This window comes from Carassius gibelio, chromosome A11 (genome assembly GCF_023724105.1).
Source record: "Carassius gibelio isolate Cgi1373 ecotype wild population from Czech Republic chromosome A11, carGib1.2-hapl.c, whole genome shotgun sequence".
Taxonomy (NCBI): domain Eukaryota; kingdom Metazoa; phylum Chordata; class Actinopteri; order Cypriniformes; family Cyprinidae; genus Carassius; species Carassius gibelio.
Window position 1 is genome coordinate 21,836,832 of NC_068381.1, and position 15,181 is coordinate 21,852,012.

A 15,181-nucleotide genomic window follows, 5' to 3' on the forward strand; every position below is an offset into this window, starting at 1 on the left:
ATTCCTTTTACAATCTCTTTATAAACTTTTTTACACTTGAAGGTTTGGTCGAATGGACTTTCAATGGAGGGAAATAAATCTTTGGCTATTCTTTAAGGTTGAATGAAACAGTAAAAATGACACGCACAGTGTGGGATGACTATGCTTTAGAAAATACAATGTTTACGTTATTCAGAGCAGAAGTGGTGAATATTTGACCTTACAGCTAGTAAGGACAGTTTCATCACATAATCATCTAAAAATATAGCTTAAGCATCTTCATAAATTTGCTTGAATTTCCTTAATGATGACAATGATAAATGAGTGCGTGATAAATGTGGTAATGTAATGTGAACTCACAGCTGCGTTACTTACGGTGTAAGTTGAGGGAGATATTGATGGTCCTCTCATCTGTGAAGCTCTTGAGTCCTGTTATCTTAGCGCACTTCAGTCGTGTGCCTGCGGGGGAGTCGCCCACATTGATCCAGCACACTGTTTCCTGCGCATACAGGAAGTCCATGGCTGTGCTCTGTTTTGTGCTTATGTAGAGTGACGGGCTGCTGGATCCGCTCAGAGACGTAATCTGGATGTTCTGGGAGTTAGCGATCAGTAACACGGGGAGACGGTCCACAGGCACTACAGCAACAGGAAGACATCTGTTTCATCTCAAATATAGTTATAGTTCAGCCAATAATAATGAATTAAACTGTTGGCCGATGCGGATACATGTATGTGAGGGAAACGGAAATGGAGAAGCTTTATTTGATCTTATCTTGGACTGTTATGTTTGTCTTACCATTCTTGGCCTTGCAGGAGCGGTTGTCTGGTTGAACCAGATATCCTTCCACACAGGAGCAGGTGTACGAGCCGTCTGTGTTAGTGCACTTCTGACTGCAGGTGCCGTACACCGTACACTCATCAAAATCTGAACACACACACATGAAACAGTACTTTTTGAATTAAATTTCTAAGCATCTTTAAAAATTACTCTGATAGAAGCAAAACTAAGTAATTATATAAAGTTGTGGATAATATACCTTGGCTAACACTCACAAAAGAGACTCCAAAGTTTAACACAGCAAAAAATATTAAAAGGATACTTAAAGCAAGTTAAATATATAAAATAAATACATATGATATTAGAAATCAATGTAGTAACAGAACTTAATCACATACGAGATTTACAATGCAATTAGTACAAGAAGTAAATTGCTAATGAACTAAAAGTCTTATTTTTCACAGTTTTGTCTCTACAGTAAAACTTGCGTGGAAATTACTGGAAAATAAGAAAATAAAGTATTCTTCATCATTGATTCATGTCAACTAATTTAGTTAAGCAATGCTAACAAATGAAACCAGTGTGGCATGACATACGCATCAAGTAAGTTGCTCATATTAAATAATAAAATAATCATACATGTATGTAATCATTCGTTAAATAGCCATGGAATATGCTCAATAATAAATAGTCAAACTGTCATAATCTTAAAATAAACAATAAAATATCTTAAAAATGGCCTAATATGAAAAATAATTATGACAATTGGCCAGCTACTTTTTACGATTTAGATTCTAGTAAGTGTGAATGCTATTGTGTATTTATTTGTAAGTACTCAAGTTCATTGTTCCCATTCAATTAAAATAATCCATTGTAATGTCTTTATCGGCAGTAATGTCTATATTGTTGCATTCATAGTAGTCAAAGTGTGTGTAAATGTAACCAACCTTTACAGGTCTTTCCATCTTGGCTGATCTCGTAGCCGCTCTTGCAGTAGCACATGGGGCCAGTGCGTGTGACAGCACAGTTGTCCTGGCAACCAGTGAGAGTACAGTTGAGCGCCAGTTCTACAGAGATCAGAGCAGAGGTCAGCTAGAGGTCAAACAACACTGACACTGACTCACACGGCCCTCAACACTCACACTGCAAAGTTCAAAACAACTACAAATATTTGACATGCATCTAAAAGGCAAATGACATATATCAAATGAAATCACATGATACACAAAATCTCATAAGTTTTGTTTTTACTCGATGTAGTAACAGAACTTCATCACACACTGAATGACAGCACAGTGCAATCAAGCTAACATGTAACATACAGTAATTCACCAAAGTGGACATTTGTATTTTATTTTACGTGTGTCTGTGTTTGTGTTCTTTTTTATGAGCTAATTCTTTATATATATATATATATATATATATATATATATATATATATATATATATATATATATGTTTTATGATTTTGTAGTTTATGAACATGGTAAAGACAAAAATAACACAAAATCTGTGGAAAAACACAACAGGAACCCAAAAACACAAAACAATGCAATGTGTAATTCAAAATACTGTTAAACCGTAAAAAAGTCAAAATTCTATTATATTAACATGGTACATTAGGCCCTAGTTTTACCAGACTTTTCTTATGTGAGGATAAGTAGAGTCATTGAACACTAAATAGGTGTTGTAAATGTAGGCTAAATAAGTTAATAGTTTCTCAAGATTTCTGAACTAGCTGTTTTTGTAGTTTAGTTTCAACACATTGTCTGACAGGACTAGAGTTTTTGAATGTTGATGTCTGCACACAACTTTGAGGCATTTTTATGTTAACACAGTAAGGAAATCCTATTTTGCATGAAACTGATTGATTTGACAAACCACAGAGTGACTGAAATGAAATAACAGTAGCTGGTACCTCAGCAGGTGGTGAACGGGAGTGATGTTAACAACACACACACACACACACACACACACACACACAGACCTATCCCAGAACTCAAGGGACGCTGCAAAAATGAGTGTACAGTCAGATAAAAATGAGCCTCTAGATGAACTGCATCAACAACTCACAGCAGCTATGCTAATATGCTAACAGCTCCTTATGTAGTCAGTCTCAGTGGTTTCGTCAGTGCAATCATATGCTCAGTTCAAAAACCATGAAGCATCTGAAGGCATCACAAGCCCAATTCTGACATTAACACTGGTCCAACATTTCCAAACTGTGTCGATACACAATCACAGCAGAAAGTGTGTGAGTGTGTGTTTTGATTTGCGTGTAGGTATGTGTGTGTGGATGAGTGTAAGCATGCAAAGTTGAGCATGTGAAGGAAGTTCTTCACTGCTGGTTCTTAAGATGACTGAATGGAAATTTGACAGAAATTTGGCCTGTACTTCACATTTCACCATTTCACTAGGACAACACAAGTACTCTGATGGGTTAAACTTACGACTATACACTGTTTTATCTATCAAAAATAACAAATGTTCTTCTCACTCAAAATGTATAGCAATGCCAAGATCAGAATTTAGATGTCCAGGTTTTGCACACTGTGACATTGCACTGTCAAAAATGTTTAATACATTTTGCTTTGAATAAAACATTCTCTTAATCGCAGAAATTTGAAAAACAAATATTAGTCAACCAAATTAAAATGAGTTCAAATGTAAACTGCATTTTGTTTGGCCGTTCCTCTTTAGTCTTTCAGTGGTGGAATTTTCTCAGATAACGAACTATTCATAATTTCTTCAATGATGGCAAGCTGTCCTGGTCCAGCGGCAGCAAAGCAAATATTTGTACAAACTGAATATTGCCATCTCATGCTTTACGATTGCTATTACTGAATGCAGTGTGGGTTCGGCCAAAAATAATTTATCTTATTTAAACCATTTTATATGCATTCACAGCAGTGTTAACTCAGTTCTCTCTCATTATCTGCATGTGCTTTTAAATGTTTAATTCATGCGCTGGTCTGATCTGTGCTTTTTCTGAGCGCTGCATACACCCGAAGTACGCGTGCTAAAACCTATCAAACAGCGCCTGATTATTGAACTAAGTTATCTTTTGTGCTAAAGCTGTCAGAACACACGAGGTTTACATGTAGACTCAGTTGGTTATATCTAAAATGAAAGTAAACAGTTGAGAGAAAAAGGTGCCTGTATATTAGATGTGAGCAGGTCTTAAAGGCACAGTAGGCCTATTAAAAATTCAGCCTATTGTCATTGCTGTCAAGGAATAGATTTCTGTCATTATTAACTCACTGTCATGTCCCAAACCTGTATTATTTATTTATTGTGCTGAACACAAAAGAAGATATTTTGAAGAATGTGTGTAACCAAACAGTTGCTGATCCACATTGAATTTGATAGAAGCAAAAAAATACGATGGAAGTCACTGTGGACCATTCCTCAAAATAGCATTTGTGTTCAGAAGAAGAAAGAAACTCATTCAGGTTTAAAACCACCTTTGAGTGAGTAAATGGTGGGATAAAAAGAAAACTGACAGACAGCTGACATAATTTTTATTTTTGGGTGAACTATTCCTTTAACAAACAACTTGCAAAATGGTAAAACCAACATGACAAAGAATTGTGATAAAATCGTGAATCGTGATATCTCTATAAAAAATAGTGATATGATATTTTTTCCATATCTCCCACCCCTACTTTGCAGATACTTCTCTAACAATTTCCAGCCTTGTGAACATTTCATCAGAAGTTTTGACTGAGACACAGGAAGTTTCCACAGACAGACATGATGAGGCCCAGACACTGATAGAGCCGATCCAGGACTGTGTTCTTTCTGTTGGGCAGTGCTGCTAAACTCACACCAAACTGCTAAACCTTTTTTGTTTAAAGCGCTATATAAATAAAGGTGACACCAGATTTATACCGCCGATACAACTGAAACACAGGCATGTCTTTACAATCTTGGAGGTTCACATATTTCTCCATCATCATTTAGGGAGATGAATAAGTGACAACATAAACAGATTTGTGTATTATTTTTTAAATTACACTATTGGTAACACAGGGTTCACAAACTTTCAAGCATCAGTGTATTTAGTTCATGTTTGTCCGGTGCAGATCTGTGTACACTCTCTATCAGCTAACACAGCTAATTTGAATGAGGATTTGGTAAGAAAATAATCTTAATTCAAACTGAAAATAAGATTATTTTGTTTACCCCACTGGCAGATTATGTAGCTTGTTTTAAGGAAAAACTCACTTAATTTTACTTACTTTGTCTGAAAGCAAGGGTTAGGGTTATCATATTTAAATATTTGGACTAGAAACAAGACAAAAACTCACCCTTAACATCTCACACAGTTTTGCTCGTTAAATACATTTATATTGGATGATAAATCAATTAAAAAACATAATGTTTTGCTGTTTAACCAATGGTAATTACATTCAATGTAAATCTGAACTTTGCAAATTCCTAATAATAGTGTTAATGTTGGATAACTACAAGATATCTGTCTATTATCCCGTGATGTTTGAAGTCGTGCAGTCCTTACCTCTGCAGTGCGGACCCTCGTCTCCTCCGTCAGTGCAGTCAGAGACGCCGTTACACAGCTTGCTCATGTGAACACACAAGTCTGACCCCAGACACTGATGCTCATTAGGAGGACACTGGGACACACGGTTATGAGGACCTGAAAGAGAGCAAACAACAAAGCATAAAGATGACGATACTACCTCCAAAGCATCCCACTTTTGATCGTATCAAAACCTCAATGTGATAAGCTGAAATACTAGAAAGCATTATGTACAATAAAAGAACACAGGAACAAGAATTCATGTTTAAAGTGTAGGTGAAATATTCTGAAAGCATACTATAATTTACTGCAATGATACACAGCATCTGTTATTTTAGAAACTGCGTACTGCAACAATCTGAAAAACACTTTTTTTTAACCTCATGAATCATTCTTCATTTTCTTTCGTACTTTCAAACACTGTTGGTTAAACATCCCAGTTGATGGTTTTATTATGACTGTGTCCATTAGTGTGCAGTCATGTGTTTGTCTGAGTCACTGGATGAGCTGTATTTGTGTGTCTGAGCTCTCGTCTCTCTGGAGTGGACAGAACGCTGGGCGTGGGGTGAAAACAGACCAAGACTTCCCAAATCACTGACCAGAAATGAGTGAACGTGTCTGTGCGGAAATGTGATGCAACAGCATTTTTAAAGCAATGCATGTTCTCTGAACGTCTAGCTCACAGATGAGATCATTGATACCGTGCCAGTACAAACACAGATCAGTGAAGCTTTATTAAGTCATGACAAAGGGTTTATATGCAGCTTGTGTAGGTTCTTATGACAGAATACATTCCCATTTCTCAATTTCAGCCTGTATTGGTAGGTTAACTCTGTTTATTTGAGCAGTTCAGCCAACGAGTTCAGGGCCAAGCTATGAAAGATCTGAGCAATTTTGAAACTCATTAGTGACCAACAAGTTTTCTTGATCATATTTAGGTTTCTAGTGATTTGAACAAAACCCTAATCATCAGTATAAAACGTAATTTATATAAGTATAAATCTCAAATAATTTGGTTTGTTGAAGACAAGTATGCTGTTATTTTAATATATTCACCTGCCAGAGAGTATAAAACAGGTGAAAAAAGATCCAATAAGTTTAATTAAGTGTACTATACTATACTTCTTTTAAACTAAAAATATGTACAAATCAGAGATATACTTAACTAAATTGTTATTAAATATACTTGGTTTACACTGATAGTCTATTTGACCTATACTTGTACTTTTAATCTTTAGCTTGCAGTATATTTAATAAAAGCATAGTTGAGTACACTTGGCTTGTAGTTGTGTTTATATATATATATATATATATATATATATATATATATATATATATATATATATATATATTTTTTTTTTTTTTTATCTACTTTTTTCTCCCACACATATTGCTTCATGGAGGTAGTACTTCAGGTTATGTTTTACATAATATCTGATAACTTACATGTTTATATACTGTTTAGTTTAACAAATTAGCTTGCCTTACAAAGTTTTTATTATTATTAAGTAAATGTTCATATTTAACTTCATATCCGAGCATAGCTAGAGAAAAACAATAGTGCTCCATGGCGTTATTCATTATTTCTCATGTATGGAAATCACAATTTTGTCATAAACGCTTTCTTCACAATTGAATTTCATACATGTAACACAAAATACACTTGTGCCAGACTTGTTTAGTTTTCTTTTTCAAATTAACACTCATTCACTTGACACACTTCTATACTGCATCATAATTTTAGATGTGTAGCCTGTGGTAAAGGCTCACAAACAAGTCATGTCTTTAGAGAATTTTAGAGCATATGTTTAAACCTTAAAAACAGCAGCTGTTCATGAACATTAGAAATCAAAAGGCATTGTTGCTCTCCCAGGGGTCCTGTAAGCGTGAGGGATTGTGGACACCTTGCACAGGCGTGTGCTGAGACCATAAGCCTCTTGTAATATTCTGATCACATGTGCTGTTCTGGAGGATCTAGAGGTTGAGACTCTCGTCGAAGGGGAAACGCTCGCTCAAAAAACCTCAGCCACATGGAAAACTCTGGAATAAGACCCATCACATGGAGAACGTGACCTGGGCCCCTGTGACAAATGAGGCAAAGAGTGAGATTTAGAAATACAAAAACTGTGGAGCGCTCTAGGGCAGTTTTCACATGCTGACAGCTAGTTTATTTCTCATGTTTATAGATAACAGATGCTTGAAGTTCCATACGAGTAAAACAAAGCAGGTAAAACTATTTAGGGCAAGGGTTAAATATTTAGTGAAGGCTAACTGAAAGGCTGAACTGTGTTTTAATAACAGAGGTATTTCTCTTAAATACCAGTCACATGTATTTTATCATTTTGTATAAAATAAAATAAATAGCTGCACAAATATTAGAATATTATATGATTCAATTACCTTTTCTTTTTTTTACGCTATTTCAACATATTTGTATTTTACGCGATTTCAACAACATAGTTTTGTTGTTTTAATAGATGTTTTGTTTTTCATAATTCATTTATTTTAGTATTTGACATTGATGGAAAGCCATAAATTGAAACCATCAGGGTACTTCATTGTAAATATGTATATGTTGTATGATGGCAGTTGTGTTTAAAACATTATTTTATATTTCAAACTGTCAATAAACACAGCAACAGAAATTGACTCAAAAATAAACTTAATCTAAATAAATAAAAAAAAATTGGTTTGTTCATTTTATTTTGTTTTGTTTTTATATCAGTAATGTAGCATTATAAAAAAAATATGAATTTCATAATAATGAAAGAATATTTTGACTTGATCAGCTGTCCATTTGAAAAACTGTTTAAACTACCTAAAAGGACAAATACATGCATACATACAGACATAGATCTGTGTAAAGGGTTTATCACTGATATTTAGACTAGGTTCTACTCTGCAGTTTGTGGTTTACCTAAACCTATCACTGGTCAGCCATATAATAAATCTCTGACTGTCAGACATACAATACTCCGGCTGTGTTCAGAATACTTCCTGAAATACTGCAATGTACACTGTCTACTATCTTTTAAAAATAGTAAGTTAAAATTTATGCTTTACTCCCTCAGCTTTTTAATTCAGTGTGTGCATCCAGTTATCACACTGGGGGAAAAATATATATATATATTTTAAATTTTTGGGCAATAATATCTCAACATTTCAGTCCAAATAAAGGATTATGAAACATAAAAATAACAATTTCACAAGTTCAAGACCATTTTAAATGGCATGCATTGCACTGTGAGATACATTATCCCAGTAAGCAATGGCTTGTTTAGTCCTATTAATCAAATACATATGAACTGGAGTGTGATGAGTCACTGCCCTCATGCTATGTGCTTTAAATGAGCATTTGTTCTGTTAATACCAGTGTTTTGAGACTGAGACTCAAAGCTGATTTGGCAGATACAGTTTGCATATTACTATGATGTTTATCGGAGTGAAAATTCATTCTTCAGTGGTAAAACTCCATTAGAGCACAAAAGGTATGCAAAATCCATGTAGATGTGGCTCAGGTCTCTGCTTCAATGCAAGTGGAAAAATGTTGTCTGCCAGGTGAAAATTGCAAGTCTGGGACACAAGATCAACAAGCCACAATGTTTTAGCTTTTCAAATGGTCCAGGATGAGTTTGCATCAAAGTTAAATACTTACGATTATGAGTTTATATTCAAAACCCTAACTTTAAGTATGAGCAATAGTAAAAGTAATGTATGTGTATATATAATATAGCTAAATGCATAACAACATCTGATCTCTGAGACTAGTATCAGTGAATTCTCTACTCAAATTGTCCATGTCAGGCAACTCTTGCATAGAACAGAACAGTAATGGGCCGTCCCATGCCACTGGTGCATCCATGCGTGCATAAGATCAATGCATGTCTTAATGCTCTCCTTAATTGTTCATTAACTATAAAACAGCCCGAACATAACATGAGAAAGTTTCCACACATGAGACGGATCATCAGCACTGATCATAGCTTCTTTTGCCAAATGCAATTTTCTGTACAGCCATGAAACACTCCCTAACTGATGTCAGAAGGGAACACTTGTTTTAGGTTCCAGAAACTAAGACAAACACAGTTAGAGTTGTGTGTCCTATAGAACATGGTTATGTGTTCTGGACAGGTCAAACTACTATTCAAACAAAAGACCTAACTAACATGTGCTTATTTAACAACTTCTTTTAACTGAGATTAACTCTTTCCCCACCAGCACCACCAGTTTGGATCATTTTCAAATAAGTTTAATGGTGCCCAGAATGTTTTTTGTATTAATATCTGAACATGCAATATGTCAGAACAAAGAACAGAGCCTCTGCTTTAAATATTAATGTTTCATTCTTGCTTCATCTTTTTTTTTTCTTTTTCAACAGTTTAATATGGGTCCGTTTCATAAGAAATCAACTTTTTGAACAAATAGCTGAGAAAATCATGTTTTTAAAAAGACAACGTCTGGCAGAAAGATAGATGCAAAAGATTGCTTCCATCAGCACACACAAAGCTTCACAGTCCTTAACCACTTCCTGCATTCAGCGATGTTAGGCCGTTTTGATTCTGGTGTTCAATGCTCTTTCAGAAAAGCATATACCTTCTTCTGTACATTAGTGAAAGCATGGAAAGCTGGAAACTTCCATCAATCGCGGGGAAGGAGTTAATGATCCATAACAAGACTTCATGAATGAGAACCGGACGTGACCTCTCGAATCCTCTCAACATCACACAACCCATCCACATACCACCGAGGCTGAGTGTGTGAAGGTGAATCCAAGAGTGTGAACTGGCAGACTACTTCTGAAATTCTTCTTGCCCCAACCTGAAGATCATTCAGGGACAGAGTCTGTTTGATGGCTTAGTCTCCGGCAGAATGGATCTTTATTTTGACCCCTGTTGAAGATCATCTCTCGAAGTGTTTAGTAAGGACACTCGAACACATTAGGAACTCAGAATGCTTAGACAACCTTATCTATTTTAAAATACCATTACAGATATATACAGCACTTCCCACATAAACTGCAACTGAAACATTTTCATGACATCAGTTAATGTTCAGAATATTATATATAAATATATAATATTCAGGGTAAAATACAAGTTAAGCAACATTTTAAAAATCCAAGGATAACAGAAGCGAGTCTCTTCACCCAGACGATACATCAGTCATTTCAGTGTGAAGTTTAACGTTCACACGTCAGTGAAATTTGAAGAAGCAAAGTTTCCAAAGTTTGATATTTATATATTATCTTGGACAATATACCCTTAGTGACTTAATGCTGATCAACCAACTTGATTGTTCAGATTAAGTAATTCCATAGCTAAGCTACATTTTGAAGGCACTGTAAAGACATGTAAAAGTCAAGAGGAGGATCTTGAAATCAATTCCATGGGACACATGAAGAGATTTAATGTGATTCCTCAGTCGAGTCAGCATTCATGCAGCTGCGTTGAACTCTTTATAAACCAGCCAAAACACATCTGCTGTAGTGAAGTCTTGCAGAAAATGTGTGAATGACTTTATCACTTTCAGTAAGGGAGAGAATTGTGCATACTTCAGAGATGTCACAGATGATAATACACTGTTTTATTAACAGTGCTAAGGGTTTCTTAAGACTGAAGTTGCTGTCAAATACTATTCCTAAATTCTTGATGTGACATTGGGCTTCAGAGATGATTAAGCTGTGTAACTTTCTAGGACAACAGCTACTGTATGTTCAGCGCAGAACTAAATAGCTGCGTTTCCGTTACCCTTCAAATTACACAAATTGAAATTTTGAATTGAAAATATGACCAACGGAAACGGAAATCTCCAATATATCGCAAAAAAGTTTTTACGCTTGCACGAGGCAGGTTTTGAGGCAAATCGGAAAAGGAATACTTTGCAAAACTGCAATGGACACATTTACAGGTTTTTACAGGTCACCTGGCGTATGTAAGAGTCATATGATCATTCTTTAATGTAGTATAACCTCCAAGAAACACCTCATAAGAGGGTTTAATGTGTTTATTCCAGCTTTGCTGCAGCACGTTTCAGAAGCGGCTCTCCACGCTGCTTCACTAAAGATACATGTCGACGTCTCCTTCGATTAAAAATAATGGCTAGTGTGGTGGCTGCTTTATACATAAACCTACCGACATCCGTCACCATGACTTATCACGAGTAGTGATGTGTCATTCTTGAATGATTCGTTCATTTTGAACGAATCTTTAATGTGACTCGGGAAGAACGAGTCGTCTCGGGGGGTTATTCGTTCAGTCGCACATGTGCAATATTCAATAGGTTCTGTTCTGCTAGTAGTAATTCACCTGTGTCAGTCAATGCCGTCTTGAGACGGAAAGAGAATTGACGAGTTCATAGTTTGGGTCAATCGGGTTTTTGATTTGTTCCTAATATGTCATTATGTCCTTTTTGAGCAATCTTCTTGTACATATATTAGACCAAAATGTCAAGTTTGGCTAGGAAAAGCAATTATTATAACAGCAAACTCAAAATTGGATTAAAAATGAACAAACTAGGGTATAAAAACTTTGTATTGTAGGCTTGGATTATTATATTATCATATAGCCTAGTGTTTATTTACTGATAGACAGTCAAAACCACGAATTCATCAATATTTTATTTATAACAGGGTTTTATTTATTTATAAAATAATAACACACCACAGATCGTTTGCGTAAGTACTAGATGTGTTGGGGAAGTAACACATAACATTTTATTACATTTTGCTAAAATTAACAAAATTTTTCATTTTGCTGAACGAGACTCAAAAGTCCGAGTCTGTAAAATGATCCGAACTTCCCATCACTAATCGCGAGAGGAAGCAAAAAAGATTTTAGTCGCATAACATCAGTTAATGGAAACACATGAGTTTTTAATCTATATTTATAAAATATCACATAATTTTGGTGCAAATCTGTAATGCAAATCCAAATAATGATAATTATATCAACTAATGAAAGCATATATATGTAAAAACAAAAAAGGAAGAAAAGGATCCAGAATTTGACCTTGGGGGACTCCACAAGATATCACATGACATATCTAAGTATGTTTACCTAATGAGACATAAACCAATAAATCGGATCTAAACCAGTATAAACTGGACCTCATAGGTCAGTACTCTTTTGCAGTCGGTCAGGGAATATTTTATAACCCTCTGAGTTTAAGTCAGTACTGATCATAAACTAAGGAACAGAGTGTAATTTGGTAAAAAAAAATAAAATAAAATAAAACAACACTATTTTTTGAGTAATGATTCTTACTGTTCAAGCTAATTAAATTTTTAGGTTCTGCCTCTTAGAACAAAAGCCACAGTCATTGTAAATGATCAGGTACTACAAGGGTGAAGTGAGAGGTAAAGAAATAGCAATAACAGATCTGAGACAGATCAGGTTGAAATAATCTACCTGTTAAATTAAGCATTACTGATCTGAAGCATATTTAACACTTCTTGCAAAGACTACATCTGAAACTCTGCTGGAGGGACAAAATAATTCATTCTGCTTTTAAATAGTATATATATTGAGCTCCTGGATGCACAATGAGACAGCCAACCAAGCAGGTTTATACATTATTAAGCATTTTATGGAATGTAAGCTCTAAAACTAAACACATAGCTGATATTTTATGCTCAGTTCATTTGTCCAGCTGTCAGATGTTAAACAACAGACTCTTCTGATCTCAGCACAGCAGGTCAGAGCTCCACTGTGAGATCAGAGCGCAGACCTTCATCTCTCTCACATGAGACAGATCTAAATGACTTCTGCACACAGATGTTACAGCCACAGGCTGCTCACAACTCTGGGATGATGGGAGGTTGAGTTGTGGCTACAGTGAAAGGTATTGTGTCTAAGAGGTCTTTTCTTTTTCTTTTAACACTTGATTTTATATTAGTTGATCATCGCTGTTCATTTGCCAAACAGAATAGATGTTTCTTTTAGGTCCACAATCAAGGTATTCTGGTTAGAATAACACATTATATTTCTCTCTTCGTCTTCTTCTTCTTCTTCCTCTATTAATTTTTTTTTTCTTTTTTGTTTTTTTAGAGAATTATGGGGAATGCATCTCATAAATCACCAAAATAAGTCGTATTTTCTGGCAATCTTTATCAATTTACACAGTTTGTACATTTTCTAATTGTACAGTCCACAATCACACAATGTACACTTGACCAATTGCAATTTGCCATTTTATTATTATTATTATTATTATTATTATTATTATTATTATTGATAAATCAGGAAGTCTGAGTTAAAAGAAAAATGGTCAAGCCTTACTGTATATGTTTCTGCTTTCCTTAATATTGACTATATTGATCTCAAACATACCTCATCTAATTTCATTTCTCCAGTTGATACAAGAAAGATATTCCCAGACCAAACAAACATGTTGCATGCTTTAATATTTACACCTCTGATATTTGATGATAAAAGGATGATAATTATTTAATTCCTAAAGGCATATCACTGTCCTCATCTCACCGAAGCTCAGGACTGGCGGTACAAAGCTGTCTATTGTGATGTAGTTGTCCACAGAGGACGGTCACAGCAGCTGCAGCGGGCACAACGACACACTTCACTGCTGGTCATAGCCACTTCACAAAGGACACAGTGAAATCCAGCCACGTAAATAAATAAACCTCTTTCATGGGCCAGATCTTCAATGATCTGAGGCATCTGCACTGAGGGATCCACAAACAGAGCACGTTTCCACACACATCCTAATTAAGTGTGATTTAGGTGACATTTTCTATTTAAAGTCTATAATCATCTGTATTCACTATCATGCTGTTCTAAACTTCTCTTTTCCATGACACACACACACACACACACAAAACATATTCTAAGAATGTCTGAGTTGCTTTTTTCTTTATAATGAAAGCATGAAAAAGTATAATATGTACCTAAACACTGTGCATGAACATACATTGCCTCTTTTATGTCATTAATGGCATCAACACTCTAGAAAATAAAGATTATTTAATGGAATTCATGGTTTAATAAAGGTCCTTTAATAGTCATGGAAACTTTTCATTTTACAAAAGGTTCTTTATAGTGGAAATGTTCTTCAGTTTTGTGATGCAAAAGTCATAGTTAATTGTGAGAATTGCTTCCAAACTAAAGTGTGACCAAAGTGGTTGTTTGGCATTGCTGTGAAAAGTGCAATTAGTTGATTTATTTAGAGTGCCACTGTTTCTCACTTATGAATGACACATTTGAGTTTATGCTTTTGGGAATCAGATTTGAGGGCTATGGAGAAGAGCAATATTTCCAGTGAATTACATTTTAAAACTCCTTGTGTGGCTCCCAAAGACCTGGAATGTAGCACACAAGTTGTACGCACTATTTTTATGGTGTCTTGTTGTCCTTGTAGCTTAACAGTAACTGGTCAGTGAATAGGTTCATTGTATGCAAAAGAGCTGAGATTCTTCAAAACATCTTATGTGTTGAATGGAGGAAGAAAATCATACTGGTTTGTAAAATAAAATGTTGAGTAAATGATGACAGAACGTTCATTCCTTTCAAAGCAGTGGAAAATTTTACTAAAGCAGCGAGTAAGGCGTCACATCGGCTCAAAGTATTCAGAAAAACTGTCTAACTTTAATGCAAAGAGCATAAAGGAGTCAACACCCAGTAACGCAGCAAAAATAGAGAACGATGAAGATTAGGTTGTCAGTTGTCTATGTGTGTTGAGAGAGAGAAAGCGAGAGAACTTTCGAGCTGAGAAAAGCAGGTCATTAAAAAACAGCAGTTTTCCTCCATTCCTCTGGACGGGGTTTTAATGACTTCCAGACTGAAGGTCTCTCCTCTCCTCCTCTTATGGAGCGGATTCAGTCTCTGCTCTTACCCAACACTTCTGCAAACCACACCACCTCTTTAGAGAAA

At 35.3% G+C, this 15,181-nt stretch overlaps 1 protein-coding gene across 4 annotated transcripts in view; it reads right to left on the reverse strand.

The window, feature by feature from the left end:
- Positions 1-15,181, reverse strand: part of LOC128022657 (low-density lipoprotein receptor-related protein 1) — a 149,515-nt gene that overhangs the window by 113,116 nt on the left and 21,218 nt on the right. For all 4 annotated transcript variants that reach the window (XM_052610413.1, XM_052610412.1, XM_052610411.1 and 1 more), the window contains exons 3-6: positions 5,277-5,414; positions 1,705-1,824; positions 776-904; positions 355-615 (exon numbers count right to left, since the gene is read on the reverse strand). In XM_052610413.1, the coding sequence (XP_052466373.1) occupies positions 355-615; positions 776-904; positions 1,705-1,824; positions 5,277-5,414 (648 nt within the window). The remainder of the gene's footprint in view (positions 1-354; positions 616-775; positions 905-1,704; positions 1,825-5,276; positions 5,415-15,181) is intronic.